The sequence below is a fragment of the Mobula hypostoma genome, chromosome 9, assembly GCF_963921235.1.
Source record: "Mobula hypostoma chromosome 9, sMobHyp1.1, whole genome shotgun sequence".
NCBI classification, from domain to species: domain Eukaryota; kingdom Metazoa; phylum Chordata; class Chondrichthyes; order Myliobatiformes; family Myliobatidae; genus Mobula; species Mobula hypostoma.
In genome coordinates this window covers 44,886,087-44,911,024 of record NC_086105.1, presented here as the reverse complement: position 1 = coordinate 44,911,024, position 24,938 = coordinate 44,886,087, and the positions used below count along the sequence as shown (strand labels likewise).

Below are 24,938 nucleotides of genomic sequence, written 5' to 3'. Positions count from 1 at the left end.
CAAGCTGCATTTACTCTTGAAATTTTGTCAGTGTTTAGCCTCTGAAACTAATTCCAACAAAGTCTAATAAAGCTGCTTCTTTTGATGAGGCACAATACAGCATCTGGACTTAATACTGAACTAAGCAATTTCAGACCATTTGCAGTTCTAGCCTTGCTACTTTATTTCCAGCATCCATTATTTACCTCTTCTTATTTTTGTTGATAATGTCACAAATTTAGTTATCATCTCTTATTTATATACTCCTTCCTGCTCTAGCTGTTGTTATTCTTTAATATCTTCTTCACCCAGCTCCGCTACCACTTTTTAAAATTTCATTTCTGCTGCATCTGTCCAACACAGATCTTCCCTTTTGTTCTCCTGTTTTCTCCCCATCCTAAAGCTGGTTTTACTTCTAATTTGTCCCAATTGAAATGGAATGTCATCAACGTGAATGTTAACTGTACTTCTTGAAAGATACTGCTTCACCTGCTGAATAATCCCTGTATCATTTGGTTTTACGTGTGAATTGAAGAGTTGGCCTGAAACAGCTTTGGATGCACTGAAAACAAATTATATGCCATGAATTACCAGCAAGTTGTCACTCTTTGGATTCATCATTTGTTTTCTATTTTCCAAATCCTTTTCTGGGCTTCACTTTTAAGCCTCCTTACCAACTTCCAGCTGAATATATAGCAATTTGAGTTGTTTAAAGCTGGAGCTTGCGACAACAAATTTATAGCACATACACGTTGAGGATGCAGCTGGTAATGCTATCCACACCACCACTAAAGTTGTATCTGCAAGCTCAGAGAAAATAGGGAACGGCATGTGTACACATTTCTCTATTTACTTCTTTCTCATCCTACATTTCTGATCTCTTTCTGCCTTCCTAACTTCAATATCCTTTCATTACATGTGCCTATCAAAGAGACGTGCTTGGGTGCCTGGGCCAGCCTGAGCAGATATCTTGCTGACATTAAATGCAATTAAAATTTTATTACAAGCATCATTTGCTGTGAGATTCATTGAATTATCCTGACCTCTTCCAGATTTTACTCTTGGATGAGAGTACATGCACATGAACTTGAGTGATTCCTGAATAAACCTCACACTTTGAAGGACGGTGATTTTGAGGTTGGGCCGGAAGGAAATTGACCAGTCTACAAAGGAGTGGAAAGTGTTTGCCTTCTGAAACTAATGTCTGATTAGATAAAGATTTAAAGAGAAAAGATTACCTTTATTTGTCACATGTACATCAAAACATACAATGAATGAGTCGTTTGCATTAAATCAAATCAGTCAGGATTGAGCTGGGCAGCCCACAAATGTTGCCACGTTTTCCAGGGCCAATATAGCATTCTCATAACTACCTAACCCTAACGGTACTTCTTTGGAATGTGGGAGAAAATTACAGCACCTGAAGGAAACCCATCCAGTCACAGGGAGAATGTACAAATTCCTTAAAGACAGCAGTGGGAATTGAAACCTGATCTTACAGCCTGGAATGTAAAACGCTGCACTAATTGCTAAGCTACTGTGCCACCCCAAGACCTTTTAAATAAATACTCTTAGCTATTATCATATTTTCCTAAATGATCTGGAGAGTAACCATTAAGAGTTTAATGATCAAAGCATAGTAATAGTTAACTGACAAGTGCTATATTTTGTTTCCATTTATTTAACATCACATATAATATCCTTAATGACAGCAGACAGTATGGCCCAGAGTCTGTGCTGCTCTCAGATTCATGTTATACTGAAGGGATTGTGTCCTTGCCCACAAAATGTCTCAGCCTTACCACTGGCAACGCTAGCCTAAGATGTTATAGAGTCAGAGTACTACAGAACAGAAATAAGCCCTTCAGAGGGGCCCGCTACTTTTCACATTATATGCTAATTATCTGGATGATGGATTTGATGGTTTTGTAGCCAAGTTTGCAAATTACACAAAGTTAGACAGAGGGGCAGGCAAATGTTGAGAAAGCAGGAAGTCTGCTGGACTTGAACAGATTAGGAGTCTGGGCAAAGAAATGGCAGATGGAATATAGTACAGGGAAATGTAGGGTGATACATTTTGGAAGAAGGAATAAAGGCAAAGAGGTGTAGAGGGATTTGGAGTCAATGTAGGATTTCTTAAGAATTAAGTTGCAAATTGAGTTGGGACTAAGGAGGGCAAATGCAATATCAGCATTCATTTCAAAGGACTAGAATATAAAAGCATAGCTGGAACACTAAGGCTTTAAGGCCAGACCATATTTGGAGCATAGTGAGCGGTTCTGGGCCCCATATCTAAGAAAGAATGGGCTGGCATTGGAAAGGGACCAGAGGAGGTTTACGAGAATTATCTTGGGAACGAAAGGTTAATGTACGAGGATCATTTGATGGTTCTCGGTCTGAAAGCACTGGAGTTTAGAAGAATGAGGGAGGATCTTAAAGAAACCTGCTGAACACTGAAAGGCCCAGATAAGTGAGAATGTGGAAATGTTTCCATTAGTAGGGGAGTCCAGAATAGGACACAACCCTAGAACAGAAAAACACCCCTTTAGAACAGAGAGGAAGACGATTTATTTTGTCAAAGGATGGTGAATCTGTGGAATTTATTGGGTATATTTAAAGTGGAGGTTGATAGGTTCTTGATTAGTAAGGGTGTGAAAGGTTACAGGGAGAAAGCAGGAAAATAGAGCTGAGAGGGAAAATAAATAAGCCAAGGTCAAATGGCAGAGCAGACTCGACAGGCCAAATGGCCTACCTCTGCTGTCTTATGGACTAAGAGCAATGGTAAGCATTTGCATTAAATGTCCACCATGGTAAAATACACAAACTTGAAAAAAAAAACAACAAATACAGGTTCAGAATTCACTGAAAATATCTGAAAAAAAATTTACCAGCAAGATGGTGAAGGCACAACAATTCTCTAAGCACCTGTGTAATCACGATTCACAAATGTTTGGAGGATGACGAAAAGGAAAGAATCAAACTAAGAGTAGAATTTCTACTGACTGATTTGGTTTGAAGCAGGTCATAGAATTGATGAAGTTGACAGCAGAATATTTTAAACAAAAAATCAGGTTATCAAAATTTAAAACTGACACTTCTGTATAATTTAAGATGACAGTAGCGGTCAATTTACGGGACTGGTAATCTGGGATGTCCGCACTAATAACAGAGACACAAAAGCATACCTGATCAAGGCAGATGTGGAAGTTACATTCAGTTAACTATAAGGAAGTAAAACATATTAGACATTGGTAATGGGAGCCACAAAACTATAATATTGCCATAAAAATGCATTTGGTGTACTTAAGTGGAAGAAATTTGCCTGGTTTGGCCTGCGTGTAGCCTCAGACCTACTGATGTGATTGATTAAGTAGCTAGTTGAGCCCTTTGAACTAACCACTCAGTTTATTAGCAATAAAGAATGGGCAATAAATGCTGGCTTTTCTTGTGATGCCCAGAAATCAGGAATGAACAAAGGGAAAACCGCTTCCTGTTATTGTGATTTCGGAGTTTACATTACCCTCTGAGCAACGTGGCAGCTTCCCATCTGACACAATGGAAAATTCTGCTACCAAAGGCATGTGATCTTTGTTTCCACTTTTGGATGCATGGCACTATAAAATAAATTTTATACTGCTTGACAGATTTGCATCTTTGCCAATCAGAACTATATTATCCGAAGGGGAATAAAGCTGTTATTTCTACCTTTGGTATAGTGGCTGGAAGATTATATCACAGACATTATATAACAGTCTGTGACACGCATAAAGAAGCAATGGTATTCAAGTTACATTGCATGTTAGTTTTCAGACTGTTAGTACTTTCAAAATGAATGAATTGTGTTTTTAATTAAAGTCTACAGCTTAATTTTATATAGGCTAATATGTCCTTTAGAACAGTAGACCAAAAGGAAGTATGTCACTTGCATAAATTCCAAAAACATGAAAAACTTCTGATCACTTAACATATCATTATGGAATTTAATGAGAATTTTTGTAGCAATACAAAAAATACTATAGACGCTCAATTGACCTTGCCACCAATGAAGCCAGAGCTAATGATGCCAGTCTAAATAACAATTAATCTTTGAATGATCTCAATTAGTCCTTATAGTCTTAAATGGACACAATCTACATTCTGGCAGCAGAAGAATTCATTGCCTTTTGCATGCTGTAATGTTCCTGCCTTAATGAAATAGCAATCATGAGCGAGAAGAATCAGTTATATTTGTTACATACACCTTAGCCAATAAATCCACTCCAGATTATTAGGGCAATCTCTCTTCTCATATTTCTATGCACTTCAAAAAAAAAATGTTTTAATGTTTCCAGTAGATTGACCTTAATGCTAACGTACACAGAATACAAAATAAGACCATCAAGGAAATTGCATGATAAAAGCACTTTATATATACAGCTTTATGATACTCACAGGACACAGACTGCAATCAAAGTTTTATAGCAATACACTTCCGCTGTAATCAATACAGTCTCAACTCCTAAATTGGATACACCTTAATTTCTATTGTGGTAATTGCTGTCAGTGAAAAGGCAACTGTTTGATTTGCATTTTATGGTATAAAATTTAATTTAAATTTTTGGTCATTTTTATTTTACTGTCTGAAAGATAATGGATATCAAAATGTTTAAGCAAGCTTATGCATTTAAGAAATCACGACCACTTCAGAAAATGTGTATGGCATGCAACTGTGAACTTAACCATCTCGCAATTTTCAGAATAAAGTAGAACAAGTACATTGTGATGTGCATAGGATTTAACCTTCAATGCCAGAATATCTTCGTTTGTCAAGGAAGGAGACTAAAGGTGAATATGGTACTCAAGCTACATCTCAAGAAAGCCTTGCAAAATTGCAGCAAACATACGTAGCCTTTTAGTTCTTTTGCTTTGAAATAAAGGCAAATACACTATTTTCTCTTCTTATTTCTTACTACTGTATATGTTAACCATCTGTAATTCATGTACACAGAACCCTGCAAATTTAAATATTTAATAATTGCTATTTCATCCCATCAAAGGCGGTGTTTACACTTTTCCACATACTACAACACCAATCTTTCTACTCAGACCCAAACCCTTTGCAGCCTCTGTTCCCTTCTCACATTTATCATGCTTCATCATTAGCAACTTGGGTATATTACTAGACCACTTCATTCTAGCTATAGGTAGATATTCAATAATATACACCAACTCTAGTACTTGCAGCATTCCATTTAAAATTAAACAAGTTTTAATTAGTATTCTAGTGTTCTGAAATGCTAATAGATGGTGTTAAAGAACTAGTGAAAGGAATGTATGGTGTATTTATTTATACAACATTATTGAGTACAATAGGAACACACAACTGCAGCACACATGAATGGGAGGGTTTTTATGTACACAAGAGCTTATTACCTGCCAGAGTGTTGGCTTTAATTGATGTAACTTTGCTACAGAATGAAAAAGAAAAAATGTCCCCATGTGCATTGGACTAATTACAAGGACCATTACTATTGATTTTTAGAGAAAAATAACTACTGCTACATCATATTTCAATACTGGAAACCATTGCTTGAAATTCCCAGACTTAAAATATGTAACTGGAGCCAAGTAAATAACATTGTACAAGTGAAAAATGTATTCACAGAGCAGCACCAGACCCAGAGGCAGTTGCAATGCATAATTTTCATAAGAATGCTTCTTTGCAATTGCATTAAAATATTACATTTACGGTACATTAATGGATAATTTCAAACAGAGTGAATAAAGAGCTTTAATTATTTGAGACTACATCTCTAGGATACAATACTTACATTTTTTATTGCTCTGTACACAGCTCTGAAAGCTGGCTGCTTTTCATCATGGTAGACTCCTCGATTTCCATGAAGAACAAAGATTCCTTCATCCTCTGCTGCTTTGCAGTTGCTGCCATACATGCAGTGGTCTGGACGATAATTCCATTGACATGGAAAAATAAAGAGGCTTTCTGCAATATGACAAACACTAAATTAACACACTGTAAATGATTTTTCACAGTAGTCATTACTATTTTTAAAATAAATCAGATTTTAAAAAATAAAATATTCCAAAATATTTTTTCACTATGCATCAAAAATAGAAACACTCTTACAGTAGATGTTGAATCATTCAACAGGCTATACCATTTGAAATTAAAATAGCATTGACAATTCTCAAATTAAACTGCATTTCCAACAAGTTATTTAAAGTTTTAATGAAGAAGGCTGCAACCAAGAAAGGGAAACATTATATTTACCTGGGTTATAATAGAAAATAATATTGAGTAAATCTTGGTCTCCCCAGGTAATATTGAGTTTGTACTTCTTGAAAAGAGGTAGAAGCAAATCTTCCCATTTGAGTCGTACAGTTGTCATATCATTCTACAGAAAAGAGAAAAGAAAACTAATCTAATCTGTTTCCCTGGATAAACAACTGAAAGTAATAGACAAGTGGAATGGATATGCTTTCAAAGAAATTATCTCAGAGGTAGTTGCTTAACTTCTGGTAAGATGGCAATGTGCTCAGACACAGCGGCTTCTACAGGGTCAACCAAAGGTGTTATTGTATTTTTTAAATGTATTTTTTGATTGCAAGGCCCTGCTGGGTCATTAAGAACTTAAGGTACTGCAGTTTGAGAGTTTCTTGATGGCAGAGAAGCGGAAGGAGCTGGACTTGCTGCAGACCATGATGCTACCTGCAACAACGAGGTGTCGGTGCACAGTCTAATAGAAAGTGAACATCTTAGTTGCTTTTCTTGTGATCGTGAGACCATGTTGGACGTTGGTAGTGTGGAATGCTGCAAATCTAATTAATTGGTTTATTGGCAAACGGTGGGAGGAGTTGCTTGGCTGCAGTCATATTGAGGACTAGGACTCAGACCATGGTGTCACCTGTTTGCAGCCGCCCAGGGAGAGGAACTGGAGTTGGGCGTACCACTGGAGTGTCAAAGGTAGTGTGGCACGGTGTTTCTGCTGAGGTTGGTGCTGCCTCCCCAGTGTTCGTTTGGTAGGAGACAAGGTGGATTATGTTCGACTGCAGAATGCTGCAAAAGGGATTCAGGATCTTGGGACTATATTTTTCTGTGTGACCGTATTTTACTGTTATTTTATATGTGCTTGCTATCTTCTACATGCTATATGTGCCTTGTGCTGTGTATGACGGTTGGTACTGTGTTTTGCACCTTGGCACATTCATGAGTACAGGCTGTATTCATGAATAGTCATGTATGGTTGAATGACAATTAAACTTGAACTTGAACTTGAAAATGCCCATGTTATACACGCAGCTAAACCATTCAATAATCAAGCTCTAAGCACCAATTAACAGTTATCTATTTGATAACACAGCAAGAAAATTTCTACTGGAGATTCTGTGCTGACTTGATATCAAACGTTGATTATGTTGACGGGAAAGAAATGCAGCTTTTCATCATCAAACACACCATACATTGGTCCAAATGCTTGCAGCACATTTTACACCCAATTTATACCAGCTTGTGAACATCAAAGGAGACCACAAATGGGCATGTTTCAGACCTGAAACTGTCAGAATAAATTTGCTAAATTCTTTGTTTCGGACAGTTTCACTCATGCAATTCCACTCAAGGATAGATCTACAAAGAGAAAAGAATCCCTAAAGCAATTCCACTCATGGATAAATTTACAAAGAGAAACTCCCTTCCACTGTTCTGTACCATATCCTTTTTTCCCCCTTCTGCATGTGCGTTTGCCCAATTTATTCCAATTGTACAAATTCTGGTTTTTTGAATTACCATCACAATTTACATAGTTTCTGCTCTCAATTACTAAGCATCTCCCTAATTCCCTTGTGGTGATTATCGGGCATTCATTTCCTCAGGGACCCCAATCATGTCACATCTCACCCTATCTTTTCTTGGGAAAAGTGCCCTTCAACTTCTTTTGTGATTTTATTGCTCATACAGAACACCATCAATCTAGGATGCCGTGTAAATAAAACAATTACACACTCTAATTTTTCATTTCTTTGTACCAGTTTGATAAGCATCTACTACGGCATACACAAACATACGAGCTATTCATTTGTGAATAAAATTGCCTTTTGATGCTTAATTGGGCAATCTTAGGTTGCTGACCAATTAGGTAAAAAAAAATCTCAATAGCTTAAAATTCAAAGGATTTTTAAAAATTGGTAGACAGAGGAAACATTCAAGCAGACAGGATCTGAACACGTGCCACATAGATTTAAATCTGCCTCCTCTTATTATGTCATGCAGTCCTCTATCCTGCATATCATAACAATGGTACAGGAACAAATGTTAAACACCAAAACTGATTATTGTAATAGACTTTAAATGTGTCTTTTATATTTCACAAGATGCAAGAAATGCCCTCTTGATTTCTCATAACAAGAGCTGCACAGACGTCATATTAAGTGCAGTCACAAACAGAGCCAAGTTCATACTAAGTAACAAAAATAATTTCCAGTTGAAGTGCTGCACTGTTCAGTCAAAGGAAGGCTTTGAGAAACTAAAGATTGATATTAATATTAAGAAATTGACAAAGTGGTTACTTAGAGCCTAGAGTAACATGCAATTTTGGTTTCTGTAATCCAACTGTTTTTGATACGGTGGAACAAATATTCACTTGATTAATTCCTGACTAGAAGGTGCTTGACCTAATGACATGAGACTGAGTAGGATGGAACTCTATAACAGCTTCAAATACGAGAGACAATTTTACCAAAACTTAGGTTTCTGAAAAGGGGATTGAGAGAACTGTCTAGAAAATATGGGACCTAGACTAGACTATAGTCCTGAGAGGAGAAATAATTTCTTCATTTAAACAGCTATGAATCCCATACTTGGAGACCCATCAATGCAATAGTACTGAATATACTTAATAAAAGCACAATCTATTAATAACGTCAAAAGCAAAACTATGGAAATTGGGCAGAATACAGAAGACACAGGATCAGGCATGATCTTACTGAATGATAGAACATGCTTAAACAAACCATATGGTCTACCCTCACTTCAATATATTTCTAAAAACAAAGTTTCTATCCTTAGTCTGTAATGTTGCAATCACTATAAAAGAAAAGATGTTATATAGTTGTGAGGTTATAATTGCATTTAACGTATCAGAGACAATAGTTATTTTTATGGCTACACTTCAAACTGGTTCATGTCACTCAAAAGCCTTGGGTTTAGATATTTCTCCAATTCCAACAGCAAGTGGAATTGATAGAGTCTAAGCTTTGATATTGAAAGGAATATAAAACATGACAAATTCACCATGCAATTCTTTAGAATAACTAACTGTCCAGTTTTGTTGATTACTCCATTCAAGGGGGCACCTAAAATTACCAAACTAAATGCCAAATCCACTTTGCAAACAAAAATACAGATAAAAATATGACAACTATGTTAGTTTTTGATGTATAATATAATTAATTTGATAAAGTGCATGAGCATGTGAAAAATACCATTTAAAAAAAAATCCCAATACTCCATATAGATTTCATTACAAAGTGATAAATGAACTCCTAATTTTGCATAGCAAGCCAAAGTTTGCATTGTGCAGAGTAAAAATCTAACTTAACAGTAAATGCCTCTTACAGTGCTGTAGGTCATTTTTCCCATAAAAAGCAATTTTATCTCATTTAAACATATTTTTGTTGAGAAACAAACCAATCTGAAACTGGGAGTTTGCGACATAGTTTTTTCCCACGTTATTCGAAAGCAAACACTTTAAGATGACAGCCCAATATCGCCATCTTCTGGTCAAAGCACTTACTAATATTAAGTCCCAGAGAATGCATTCTAAGATTTTAGATTTCTGCTATTAAGCCTACAAGATGCCTTTTTTAAAACAGCTTGTGGTCGAGCCCACTAGAATAAAGGCAATTCTGGATTTGGTGCTGTGCAATAAACCAGGTTTGATTACAGAGCTTAAGGTAAAGAAATCCTTAGGAGGCAATGATCATACTATGATATTATTCACCCTGCAGCTTGAGAAGAAGCTAAAATCAGATGTATTGGTATCACAGTTGAGTAAAGGTAACTACATAGGCATGAGAGGGGAGCTGGCCAAAGCTAAAATGGAAGCCAAACACTAGCAGGGATGATGATAGAGCAGCATTGGCTGCAGTTTCCGGGAGTAATTCACAGTAGTGTTGGGTTAGCTAACACTATTACAGCACCAGTGACGCAAGTTCAATGTCACTGCTGTTTTAAGCAGTTTGTACGTTCTTGCTGCAGTTCTCCACCAGGTGCTCCAGTTTCTTCCCATATTCCAAAGACCAATGCCTGGGTTAATAGGTTAATGGATCACATGGGTATAATTGCGTTGCACGGGCTTGTCCAAAAGATCCTGTTACCATGCTATATCACTAAATTCAAGGTTCAACATTGTTTGTCATTTTCAGTACACAAATGTAAAGGAGAACAAAATAATTATCTGATGCAGCATATAAAAACACTAAGATAAACAATAATAAAAAAAACAACAAATATAAATGCAAAAGATGACTAATGTGTAGGTAAAGTGATGCTAGGCACAGGTGTGTCTGTACATAAAGTGACTGACAAGAAATGATAAAGTAGTAGTGGTTGGGGTTGTGGATGGGTTAATTCGTGGGTGGAGGTGTTGATCAACCTTACTGCTTGGAGTAAGTAACTGTTTTTGAGGGTGGAGCAACCGTGCCTTTCAAGGGAGTCAAAAGCAGCATAAAAGCAATAGAGAGGGCATACAATTAGCAAATATTATTGGGAAGTCTAAGGATTGAGAAGCTTCTAAAACCAACAGAAGGCAACTAAAAAAGCCATAAGGAGAGAAGAGATTAAATATGAAGGAAACCTAACCAATAACATAAAAGAGGATACCAAAAGTCTTTTTCAAATTTATAAAAAAAGAGAGAACGAGGATAGATATTGGATCGCTGGAAAATGACACTGTAGTAGTAAGTAATGGACGACAAGAGGATGACAGAGGAACTTAAGTATTTTGCATCAGTCTTCACTATGGAAGACATTAGCAGTATGCTAGAAATCTGAGTGTCAAGTAGCAGAAGTGAGCGCTGTTACTATTACTAAAGAGAAGGTGCTTGGAATGATGAAAGATCTGGAAGTAGATAAATCATCTGGACAAGATGGACTACACTTCAGGGTTCTGAAAGACGTAGCTGAAGAAATTGTGGAGGCATTGTGAACTTCAAAGGGTAGGACGAGGAAATGCGAACCAATCCTCATAGAGGGATCAGAAGTGGATCAGATTCAGTTTGTCACCTAAAACATTCAAAAACTTCTACAGGTGTAAAGTAGGGAGCAATCTGACAGGCTGTATCACTGTCTGGTATGGGCAGGTGGGGCAACTGCACAAGATCAAAAGAAACTACAGAAAGTTGGATACCAGCCTCTATAGTATCCAAGACATGTTCAAGGAGTGATGCCTTAATATCCAACATTAAGGACCTCCATCAACTAGGACATGCCCTCTTCTCACTGTTACCATAAGGAAGGAGGTACAGAAGCCTGAAGTCACACATTCAGTGATTCAGGATCAGTTTCTTCCCCCCTGCCATCCGATTCCTAAATGGACATTAAACCATGAACACTACCTCTTTATTGCAAGTAGCTTAGAGCCCCGTATCTAAGGAAGGTTGTGCTGGCCTTGGTCAGGGTCCAGGGAAGGTTTACAAGAATGATGGTTCTAGGCCTATACTCACGAAAGTTTAGAAGAATGAGGGAGGTTATTGAAACCTACCAAGTATCCTGTCTGGATACAGCGTACATGGAGAGGATGTTTCCAATAGTGGAGGATTCTTGAACCAGAGGGCATACTCTCAGAAAAGGACGTCCCTGTAGAATGGAGATGAGGAGGAATTTCTTTATCCAGAGGGTGATGAACCTGTGCAAATCACGGCCACAGAAAGCTGTGAAGGCCAAGTCATTGGGTATATTTAAAGCAGAGGTTTACATGTTCTTGTTTAGTAAGAACTTCAATGGTTAAGAAGAGAAGGCAGGAGAATGAGGTTGAGAAAGAAAATAAATCAGCCACAATTGAATAACAGAACAGACTTAATGAATCAAATGCCCTAATTCTGCTCCTATGTGTAACGGACTCATGTTCCTATTAAACGAGAAAATTTCTTCTGCGGCACGATTCTCTAATTTGACCGTACTCTGATGCTATCATCAACTATTTGAATAATTAGTGCTCTTGAATAATTAGTGATATCAGCAACCTGAGTTGAAAAGATCAGGAAAAATAATCAAAGGCATTGACAGTATAATTCAGGTTTACATATCTTGAGCACTATTCAGAGATTGCTGGGGGAAAGTGGCAGAATGTGAATATTGGGTAAAAACAAGAATGGCTTTAGCCATGATAATTCCACTGTCAGATATATTCCGCACTCTTCCTACAACAACAACACAAAAATCACAATTGTAAAAATATTAAAAAGATATTTCAAAATAACAATTCATCTAGTATAATGGAGCTGGCAATTAGGTTCACAAAGATCATATAGGTTCTGACAATTGATTTTTATGTGTCATTTTCATTCAGTTACATTTAAGCCTTACACAATATATTTTTTTAATTCATTCATAATAACCAACTCAATACTACAATTATTAAGCAATAAATGACGATGGATTAACAGTAGTTTAATAGATCTCAAGCTGCACCAGAATTAACTCAGAAGATATCAAATTGCATTCATTTGCTTCCCATATCAGTTAAAGCATTAAGACAGATCAAATACAAGATGCAATCATTTTACACAATGATTCTAGATGCACTTACCTTAAAATATTTTTTTCGAATTCGGGTCATATTCATCATCATTACTCCAGAGTTGATTCCAGTTTTTCCATAATATGGATGCCTGGCAAAACGGTTGTACCAGCCAATTCGTGGTTCCTCATGTTCTGGTGCCATTCCAGCGATCTGAGTTTGATTGAAATCTTCAAAAAATGCCCATATGTCATCCATAGGACGCAGAAAAAGGACATCAGTATCTACATAGAGCAAGGAATCTACATCCTTCAGGATCAACTTTAAAAAAAAACAAGAACACATCAGGAAGAACCATTAAGCAAGTAAGATGGATGTTGTTGAATCAGCAGAGTGTGGATCTATACAGAAAAACGATGCTCAAAATATTGCTATAGACCACGCTGTGGAGTCAGATTTCCAGATCCTAGTGTTACAAATAAAAAGCAAAACATTACATTTTTAAAATAAATTATATCCCAAGCAATTTTTCATAAATAACTTTGACATTCTTTTGTTTAGAATTGGTTTAGAAACAGAGACACCTCTTTTCCCCTTATTAGGGAGAAAGAGAGCCTGTGGTATGTCGAATTACCAGGTGAACAAGTAGTCTTTGGGGTTCTACAAGTCTGTGTCTTTATTGATGCTTTGCTGCACGCTCGAGTGCTCAGTGGTAGGCGCTGATGCTTTTTTTTGCTGGTGGGGGAGGGGGAGATTGTTGCTTTGTTGCTGCTTATGTGAGGGAAGGAGGAACTGGGAGGAACTTTGGGAGTTCTAACATTTAATTGTCGTTCATTCATTGGGGCACTCCTCTGTTTTTTTGGATGGTTGCAAAGAAAAAGAATTTCAGGATGTATATTGTTTACATTTCTCTGACTAAGTGTACCTTTGAAACCTTTGAACCTTCTTTTACATGTTAATGCCCTTGCATTCATAAGCAATGTACATCTGATTGTCTACCACGTATTAGTCTAGCTCAGAAATTAATCAAATCTTGACTATAGGGCAAACTCAACCTTTCACTCATCTAGCCACTACTTAGGTTAAACGAACCCTCCTATTTAAGATAATGCAAAAATATTTAGAACTAACACTTTTTATGTGGTGCTGCTCCATCCTCCTTGTTCCTATGCACCAAGCTTCACAACTACTGGTGTGAAATAACCTTTGTGACAGTTATGTAGAAGTGCTTTTGTGTGCCAGCTAAACAGAAACTCTTCAATACATCTCAGTATATATGACAATCATCAACCAGCTTGTGTTATGGGCAATTCATTAAAAAAAAATTCTGACTCTGTTTGCCAATACTACAACTCACAATTTCAATGTAATCATAAAATACTAAAAACACTTACAGGGGCTAGGAACATTCAGGGTTACAAATGCAATTACATCAAAGATTTGAGTATTTACAAGTCCCTATATCATGAAAGGGTTCTGTTCCTAAGAACTGTTTGTAAGCCAAACAGTTCGCAAGTTGGAAATGTGGCCGTGAACTTGTCTCAAAGACAGAAAGTTGAGGTTCCAACTTGCATCTCTGAAGCTCAACACAATGATACAATCATTAAGGCAGCAGACTATCAGCTCTATTTGATTAGGAATTTGAGGAGGTTTGGTATGTAACCAAAGACTTCTGAAAATTTCTACAGATGCATGGAGAGCATTCTGACGAGCTGCATCTCTGCCTGGTAATGCTTGGAATTCGAAGAAGCTGCGAGGATTGAAGATGCAAGTAGTTACAACACAGGCATAATCCTCTCTGCCACTGAGGACATCTTGAAGAGGTCATGTCTCAAGAAGGCAGCATTATCATTAAAGACCCTCGCCATCTGAGACATGCCCTCTTCATGTTACTCCCATCAGGGAGAAGGTACAGGAGCCTGAAGGCCCCCACTCAGTGCTTTAGGAACAGCTTCTGCTCCACCACCATACATTTCTGTACAGTCCATGAACATTATCTCCTTACTCAACCTTTTGCACTATTTATTTTTGAAACTTATGGCAATTTTTATGTCTTGCACTGTACTGCTGCCGCAAAACAACAAATTTTACAACACGACAGTGATAATAAACCTGATTCTGAACCTCAAAAATCTAGGATGAAACTCAGATAAGGCATTGCCATATTGTTGGAATTGCTACGTGCCATCTTCCAAAAAGGAAAAGTGACAATTATGCTGCCCAGAGGTGGATAAAACAATGACATGGTATTATTTTAATGACAGAAGATTATCTGGAGCCCTAATCAATATTATTCCCAACAAAAAAAGAATCTTCTCATGATGATCAGATTTGTGTTCTGGAAGCAACAGGAGCAAACTGATCGATGAGTTTCCTGCATTATATACTAGATTGAATTTCTAAAATACAATGCTACAAGGTACTTTGGTCCTAATATCACTATAAAAAGGAAATCTTTTTGTTTATTAAATAGAAAGGCAAGTCGTTTTGAATAACAGAACTGTTAAGATCAATCACAAAATAAAACAAATATTCAAAATGGACTACCGTCTCTTTTAGGACAGTCTCTTGGGGGGGGCGGGGGGGGGTCATTTGCATTGACTCCAGTGCTGTGGGCTTCAAGTTGGATAACAAAACCAATAAGAAACTTGAAGACTCAGACGCTGGTTGCATTTGATTGCCAGGTTGGGTAAATAATTCCAAAAATAGCGCACAACTTCTGTCATTTATATTCAGCTTCTGTGTATCCTAACAAAGTGATTCAAAGTTGTCAATTACATCCTCAATGTTCCTTGTCCATTTGAGCAGTCACAGACCAACAACACACATGTCAATAAGGACCTCACAAATCTTCCAAGAATGTTTTGAGATAATTCTTGAATCTGAAACATCAACTGTTTACCCCGCTCCATAGATGCTGCCTGACTTACTGAGTTCCTCCAGCAATTTGTGTGTGTGCACAGGATTTCCAGCATCTGCAGAATCTCATATTTATTTTTTCCATTAGTGGGAATCTAATTCCCACTATTCACCTAAAAACTCTGACTATGAAGGAATTCAAGGAAACATGATTGTTTCAGGAGTCAAGTGTTGGGCATGGAAATAAGGTGACCAGCCCACTGGAATTGAAGGAATGGGAATATAGTCTTATTGCAGGAAATGTTGACCTAAACAAGAACTTTAACTTTAGTCTGCTTATTCTACCTCTCATTAGCAGCCATTGTCTCAGATCACAAAGGAAGCCAGAGATCATTGAAACCCGATAAGCCATGAACTCCGTGCTGGGTTTGGGGCCTTGATCATCAAATACATGATTCCTGAGACAGACAAAGGCTGTACTGGCACAATGAAGGTGATAGTGGATTTCATCATCGATGTCAGCCTTTCTTGAACTGCAGCTTTCAAGATATGGGAAGTGATTCACTGTTTCCGGGGTTTTACGGAGGACTAGATTGAGGCATAGCAAAGTGTAAAAGGGAAAGTCCTCCCTATGGGCACTCTGCCTCTGCTTTTGATCTCCACTCAGTAAAGTGGAGATTTGAATGCTTGGGCTGTAGCTGATCCAAACACTGAATAACCTGGATTTCAAAGTTAGAGGAGAACTGCTCTACCTACATTCTCTCTCCCCACAATCTGTTCTTTAGGTCCAAAAGTTCTCTGTAGACTGCTATCTGCAGATCCCTCTGAAGCTAACCCTAACTCACTCCCACATTCCTCTTAAATATTTCTTACAGGTAAGAAGAGTCGCTGTGAAGCACAAGGTTTGAAGAGTTTCTTCCATACTGCTGCAGTATCAGCTGGAAATGTTATTGGATAGATGGTGTGACTGAACTTCTGATGAAATTCCTTCTTCCAGTTTTCCAGCTGCATGTAAAACAGAAAGGTTATCAAAAGCACTTTCTACAAGTTATTTTCTGCCAGCAAGTGGTAAAAGAAAATGACACAATTGGGACCACAATGCATTGGGACAACTTCTCCAGCCAATTTCATGACCTTTTTCATATTGATAGGATACAAGATAAAATCTAAGTTTTTTTTCATTCCAGTACTTACAAGAGATACCAGAGCCACTGTCAACTTCAAGCATAAAGAAATTGCAAAAGTAAGTCTAAATACAGTCAACCCCTACATTATGACTAATTGGGTAACGAAAAATCGCAAATCACCACCCAGAAATTTGAGATAGGAAATAAAAATCACTCTCATAAAACTTATGCAAAGAAATAAACATAAAATAATAACACAATTTATTTTTTTATATTCTCAGTTCTAGATGCACGCACAAATGACGCAGTTTATCTTTTTCTTCTTGGAGCAAAATACCCTCTTCCCCATACATAGGGACTGCCAGCGCACAAAATGTTTAGCTAAACAAGAAATAAGTTAAATTTATTAGATTTTTTAAAATTACCATGCAAAATTCAACAAATCCATTTCACTTACTGATTTTGATACACTTGTATAAAAATGGTGTAAATATCAAAGCAGGTACTTACTGAGCTATTGAATTTATCATGGAGTTCATCCTCTGCAAATATGTGGAAATAAAGTGGTTTTTGACTAAATAGAACAGCAGATTTTAGCATAGTTAGTGTTTCTTCCAGTCTCTCGCCACAAGCTACCACCGCCAGATGCATCCTCCCTGAAGAATTTTCTAACAAGCCTGTAGACCTCAATCTTCCTACTTCATACCTGTGAAATTAATTACACTAAAATGTTAAAATGCATTTTCAACATGAGAGTAATTGTATTTTTAAAACCACCAAAAGTCAAAATAATTTTAAATCCATGACTAATGTATCTACTGATAAAAAAGTGTGTGTTTTCCTTATACAATGATGAGAAATATGTTTCCAAATCTCATTTAAAGGTTTTACCATTGGGCAAGAGAATGCTGCATTGGCTGTCCAATCTACTGTAGAATCCATCCAATTTTATAAATTAAAATTCAGACAGATTTCATGAAGACCATAATATTATTGTCAAATGGTAAAGGTGAAAAAAAACCCTTCAATACACTTTTAAAATAAATCATAACTGCAGATCCATGAGGAAATTTCACAAAGACAAGACCAAGCTCAGGATTGAACTCAAGACTCTGGTACTATAATATCAGTGTAAATATTCCTCTTCTCTTTACACTTCATATGAAATGAGCTGCAAATCTCAATGTCTTGTTCAATCTTGTCTCCTAATTAGATTTAAGGGTAGGTTGTTTTAGCAGTACTATTAATCATTAATTTTAACAAATCTCCGGAATGTAACATCCTGGTAAAGATTTTACTGCTAATATTGTAGGGTATTTCATGTAATGGTTTTCTGTAGAAGCAGTGTGTTCTGCTGATAGTGTTTGGGTTACTGTTAAAGATGTGAGATGCTGAGGAATGTTGTGTCATCCAATCAGGAGGGTGGAACTGGGAGAGGTTCTAGAAAATGTTGAGGGAGAGGTTTTGTGATGGACACTGAGGTGGATCAAGGTCTTTTTCAGTGGGAGATGAAGAGAGAAGAAGCTCGATCCAGCAGGATGCAATATCTGATGGAACCCAAGAGGGGGAATTCTTCCAGGGATCAGTGAATAGGAGTTGGCGCTATGTGTACATCAGACCCAATGGCTTTTGGAAGATTGAGCTCCAACCTGTGCACATTTGACTGTTTAATTATGATGAGCCCTTTTGGTTTTTTTTCTTTAATAACTGTTTAGTTAAATTAACATTCATAAATATACTTCCTTTATAATTGTGTACAATGTACAGTTTGTTATTCTCTGCTGAAGGGCGATTGCATGGGGGCAGTATTCATACAGACTGGGATTCAGGTAGGTGAGGCACCCCAACCTCATGGGTTTGGTGGGACCAAAGTCATATCGACCTTAGATGTACGGAGGTTGAGAAAGGTGATATTCTCACCGCTGAGTCCAGTGGCTGTTAGTGAGAGGCTAACGAGCCACATCTCTAAAGACGCCCAATACAAAGGGGTTTCAGGAAAAAAAAAGTTAACTTGCATTTACGTAACATCAGAACAAACTCAGGGTGGTCCATCAGCATAAAGCTGAGTGAAATGGAGTCAGTGGATTCCAAGCAGTGTCTGCGATAGGAACAAGATGCAGAAATTTCTACTAAATTTCTTCAGTATTTGTCAGATTGCAATTTCATGTTAAATGTTTGCACAGTTGAAGATGGGGATGGGGTGAAGTGAAGAATCCAATGGCTACAACTGGAAATCAGTAAAGGGGCAATAGAAAACCAGATGCTGACAGTATACATGTGGAAGTGTACTTTCAGATAAATATCACCAAGGGTCAGTATTTGGTTGAGAGATAGGAGAGGGCCAAGGATAGATTATTGAAAAAAAGTGCTAGGGGTTGACAATGTAGGAGTGTGAACAAAAAGCTCTGCAGGCAATTTTCTAGCAGCATTGGACAAGTAGCAATTAAATAAGAAAGATGTATCTGCTTGGAGAACTATTAGAAGGTGGTGTATAATAATTCAAAAGTCACAAATGTCAAGAGGAAGATATTGTATTAAAAATACAGTAAATATCAGTTTGATCAACATTGTAACTGCTCCCACTTCAAACTATATACAGACAAGTAAACACTGATCTAAAATTGAACCATATTCTTAAAGACTAAGTGGCATCGTTTTATTGCAAATTTTGAATCAGTAACTCACTCACTCTGGCAACAATATTCTACAAGAAACAGAATTTGAGCTAACTCTACCCAGTGGGGAATGACTGATAAACAAATATCCTCTCAGTAATTCGTGAATTTATCTTACTTGGGAAGGAAATAATTTTAAAAATGTGAAAAATATATTTTTTTTTAAAAGAAAGTGGTACAGTCCTATTAAATGTGCACTTTTGATGGTGTTGACTGTGATGGCCAATCATAGCCATTGCTAATCTACCCAAGGTTCATACATGGACAAATAGAAAAGATTTGTTAAACATCGGTCACAAACCTGGGCTAATAGTTGTATTTGGCAACGCACTACTGTCTACCACACTAATGGAAATCAGTTCCATAAACAATGAGCTAGATATTAAACTTGGCACTCCATAATCTGATATCTTGGCTCTTCATTAAGTCACTGAAGAACTAAAACCAGGCTTTTGTTTCCATGCAGTAGCAGCCTCACCCACCTGAACAAATACCACAAGAGTGAAAGATACTTTTCCCCATCACATCTATACCATTGGTCCATTTCATCTGGATCAATTTCAAATGGAGATACAAATACTTTCTAACAGGTACATTTTCACCACTGAATCAAGAACCTGATAAGTATTTCAAATGGATAGTTCAGTAGATTAATAAACCAGCTTTTAAACAACTTTTCCAAATCTTGACACACAGTTTAATAATGGAACCTGCAAAATGATGTTGCTAATAATTTATCAATAAGGCTGGCTGACATTGACAAATCATGGGATAGATGCCTGGGGAAGAATAACAATGACTTTTATTTTACATAGCACTTCTAGCATTTCCAGATGCAATTTGCTCTCTATTCCAATCCAGGAAAACATCTTATCTCCTGTACTCATTTCCAGTTAAATATTCATTGAATATCACAGCAAAATTCAGCCTCCTGATTCCTCTAGCAATCTCTGATTAAGGTTTTAGCAGGGATCATTGATTAATTTATAAATGAATAATAAATAAATTTCAGCATTCAAAGTTAAGTTCCATAGTGCACATAAACTTTTTATGATTAAAGACTAGATGTAGATAAGTCAGCAAGAAATGTGAAGCTTACCAATTGCACTTCTTAAGACAAATGGACATGTATTAAAATAGCCACTGATGACACACACACACACACACACACACACACACACACACACACACAGTCATTTGATCTGTTTCTTAACCAAATAATCTTCATTACCAAAACTGGCAAAAAGTTTGCAGTTTCTAGCTTTTTACAGTATGGAAGCATAAACCAGAAATACGATGCAGAAGAAACATTCTTTAAGATTAGCATCAGCTAGTTTCATTGAATTGCTAAGCAGAAAAATGAATTTAAACCAGCTAACAAAACTACGAATACGACTGCCTTCTAAAATAATTATCAGCACGAACTGCAATTTATTCACAGTACTGCAGAGAGTAAGATCGTGGCACCATTCCTGGGAAAGATATTTAACCCAAGGAAAAATTATTGAACTCTCTGCTTTTACAGATACTGCCTCATCCATTAAGCATTTTCTGTATTTATTTCAGGCTTCTAGCATCTCCGGGTATTTTGCACTTAGACTTACTATTTTAAACTCGTCAAAGACAAAATTAAATCTATACTGTCTTTGAGGTTACCAGGTGAGAACAGAAGTCAAATTATTTGGTCTATTAATTGAACAATACCATGCTTACACATTGATTTTTTAAAAATTTACAACAGTCAGTATAAATATTTCCTTAATAACACACCAGAACACATTGCTCGTGTTGCACTATTATTACGTTTGACTCCTGGCATCCATCTTTGAAGTTAGAAGCTGTCTAAAATTAAGTGCAAATGTAATAACCTTTTGTTTGAATTGCATGGACTAATGAAGTGAGATTCTTTGGAGATATATCTAATTCCAGATATTACCATTATTGCATCTTATAAATCACATTTTGGCTAAGATTTTTAAAGCAATTGTTAAAAAGGCAGCTAATTCCACAAAGGATATTAAATGATGTTCAGCTTTAGTATGTTATTTTCCATAGTTAAACCTCTACAATGGACTAAAAAAGCTAAAACTCTTTTATGCAGATGTGGAACCAGTAACACAAATGTGAGAGCATCTGCTACTGTTCAGGTATAAATTCCAACATTAGAGTTTATTGCCTGCAGAGCAACCCAAAATATTTGACAAGCCTCTTCCTATGGAAGGTGACCTGCTGCCCACCACAGAGCATCAGAAAGCAGTTCAAACTGTCACAGTACAAAAATACTAATACAGCTGCTAATATGTTTGTATCTAACAAAATACATCAAAAAGAGGGGCTGACAAGATTAATTTTAAATGGCATATAACGAATAAATTAAATACCCCATATCCTTTGCTATTTTTGGTTTGTCTTCTCATTTATTCCTTAGCAATTTCTACTTAATCCTTTTTTTTCAAAAATAGCTTATTTGCACTTTGAAACAATGACTTTAGGAGTGAGTGAGGACACATCCCTTTTTATTTTGAAATGATTTACTAATCCTCAGTACAACTATTACAAATAAACATTAACAAATACACACACAAAATGCTGGAGGAGCTCAGCAGTCCAGGCAGCATCTATGGAAAACAGTACAGTCAATGTTTTGGGCGAAGACCTTTCATCACAACCCTTCTTCATTGAGTCCTGATGAAGGGTCTCGGCATGAAAGGCTGACTGTACTCCATTCCATAGAAGCTGCCTGGCCTGTTGAGTTCCTCCAGCATTTTGTGTGTGTTGCTTGGAGTTCCAGCATCTAGAGTTTTTCTCTTGCTTGTGATCAACAAATACGGTCTAAATCTAAGCAACACCAGAAACAAATCAGATTAAAACTTTGCCACATTATATTGTGAATCATGAATAATTCAACTCATGAAAAGGAAAGAAACAAAAAGCAGCTCTCTTCCCAGATGCTGCTGGACCTGCTATATCCAAAATGTTCCGCTTTATAATCATTGACTATAAAGGAGGTAGCTCCATGAACAACTTTATTTTTGTTTATCATAATGGAGCTAGTGCATGGATGCAAAGTGCAAGGCATTTTCCTTTATCTTTAACCCCAGATATGCGGAATGGATGGTTAGTATAAGACCAAGTTACTAGAGAGCAAGTATATTCATAGATGGTGTTATTTTTAAACTTAGTGCTGATCTTGTTGAAGACAAGTCTGTGAATTACGATTGCAAAAACAAGGAGATTGCAGAAAAATTTCAGGTATTATGCACCTATCTTGACCATAGAGAATGCATGTGATGTACTAAAAAAAAAGCTGTAAATCAGACGTTTGATAGTAGGGTGGAACTAGAATGAGAAATATGATACTTATCCCAGTGGTTTAAAAGAAGTATGTAGTCAGAAATTTGGTGCATTACTTATAGTTTTCCAGAATTAAGTAAATTTGGAGAAGGTTTCATTAAATTGGAGAAAAAGCATTTGGGAAGGAGACAAAGAGCAGACAAAAGAAATTTGCCAATTAGCTTAATATTTGTCATAAGCAACGTTGGAAGCCTGTTATTAGAGATGTTTCAGCTAAACGACTAAAATGAAGCAAAATATTTTGCTTTCAAAATCAACTTTGGAACAACACTCTAGAAAAAAAATAAGCCAATACAAAATCAAGCAGAAACCTGTCCACTGGTTGGAATTAAAGTGAAAGTCGTCCTGATGAAGGATCTCAAACTGAAATGTCAACTGTTTATTCCTCTCCATAGATTCTGTCAGGCCGGCTGAGTTCTTCCAGGATTTTTTATGTTATTCTAGATTTGCAGCATCTGCAGAATCTCTTGTGTTTATGCAATGAAAGAAGTAGTTGTTGGAGGCCAGTCATCTCAGCCCAGGACATTACAGCAGGAGGTCCTTGAGGTAGTATCTTTGATCCAAGCATCATCCACCTCTTCATAAATCATCAAGATTTGAAATTCATTTATTGAATACTATACAGCTCTCTTCAATTTATATCTTACTTGTTATTTAAGCACATCACATCCATGAGACCATCTTGCACTCTTTAATGACACTGCATACAGCAGTCCAGGAACTGACCATCACCATATTCTCAAGGACAGTTAGGAATGGGCAGGCTGGAGACTAACAGCACATTCACACCCTGCAAATGACTAAGTGATTAAAACAGACCAGACAGGTAATGGTTCAAACAACAGTCTCTTTATAGCTCCATTACATTTTTGTCCTTTCAATATCTTTCATTTCTAACTTTAACATCAGTCATTTTTGAATCAAAACTTTTTTTTTAATTTTGCGTCTTGGTTAACTGATCGATTGATTTATTTTTGACAGAATTTTACCTGCTATTGTGGAATTTGCACTGCAAGTGATTAGACTTGACAATTGTAACAGTAATTAAAGTAAAATAACATTAACACAAAAATGAAATGCTATTGATGCTGAAAGCCAGGAACAAAATGCAAAATATTGGGGGCAAAATCAGATCATGCAGTTTCTGAGAAGAGAGAAACAATTTTTAACTCAACAGCCTTCCATTAAACCAGGGGGTCCCCAACCTTTTTTGCACTGCGGACCAGTTTACTATTGACAATATTCTTGCGGACTGGCCGACGGTGGGGGGAGGTAGGGTTGCCAACAGACAAGAGTAGCAGTCAAATACGTTGGGTTCACCCCGAGAAAGACTACAATGACCATGAAGCCTTGCACGGGCACCAGTGCGCATGCGTGTTGTATGTGCCAATTTTTCCTGCAAATTGTTTTCGGCGATTCTGTTCAGAGGGGGAGGGGGAGGGGTGGGGGTGGTGTTGATCACGACTGGAATATAGGTGATAAGTGGCTAATATACTCAATTTCGTTTCTGAAAGGGTTTATCTAACGAATTTAATATTAAACACACGGTGCATATTTTTCTCGCATGAATATAGTGATAAGTCAATTATCAGGGGAGGACAGTGGAGCTTGAAGTAAGTGTGAAACGAACTTCCAGTAGAAGTGGTAGAGGCAGGTTCGATATTATCATTTAAAGAAAAATTGGATAGGTATATGAACAGGAAAGGAATGGAGGGGTTATGGGCTGAGTGCAGGTCGGTGGGACTAGGTGAGAGTAGCGTTCAGCACTGACTAGGCAGAGATGGCCTGTTTCCGTGCTGTAATTGTTATATGGTTATATAAGTCAATAGCATCATAACATTTTAAGTATCGTTTGGATATTAAACACACAGCACATATTTTCCCCGTATGAACATATAAAATCATTGCAACACACCAATATCGCTGAATCAGTGGGAGCCCTGGGCTTGTTTCCCTGCAACAAGACGGTGCCATTGAGTGGTGATGGGAGACAGCGATACTCGAATGGGGTGCCTTATGTCCAGTCTATTCCGCAATTTAGTTTTCGTTGCATTCATTGCAGAGATATATTGGAAATGGAAGCAAAGTTTTCAGTGCTTTTGTGGCTATCTCAGGATATTTAGCCTTGACTTTGATCCAGAATGCTGGCAGAGATGTTATGTCAAACATACTTTACAGCCCGCCGTCACTTGCAAACTCGGGGAGCT

General features: G+C 37.1%; 1 protein-coding gene across 2 annotated transcripts in view; it reads right to left on the bottom strand.

Annotated features, from left to right (window-relative positions):
* The window catches only part of LOC134351695 (glucoside xylosyltransferase 1-like), a 63,671-nt gene that overhangs the window by 5,499 nt on the left and 33,234 nt on the right, over positions 1 to 24,938 (bottom strand). For both annotated transcript variants that reach the window (XM_063058209.1, XM_063058210.1), the window contains 5 exons: positions 17,213 to 17,408; positions 16,449 to 16,580; positions 12,786 to 13,037; positions 6,251 to 6,374; positions 5,790 to 5,962 (listed from right to left, as the gene is read on the bottom strand). In XM_063058209.1, coding sequence (XP_062914279.1) covers positions 5,790 to 5,962; positions 6,251 to 6,374; positions 12,786 to 13,037; positions 16,449 to 16,580; positions 17,213 to 17,408 — 877 coding nt within the window. The remainder of the gene's footprint in view (positions 1 to 5,789; positions 5,963 to 6,250; positions 6,375 to 12,785; positions 13,038 to 16,448; positions 16,581 to 17,212; positions 17,409 to 24,938) is intronic.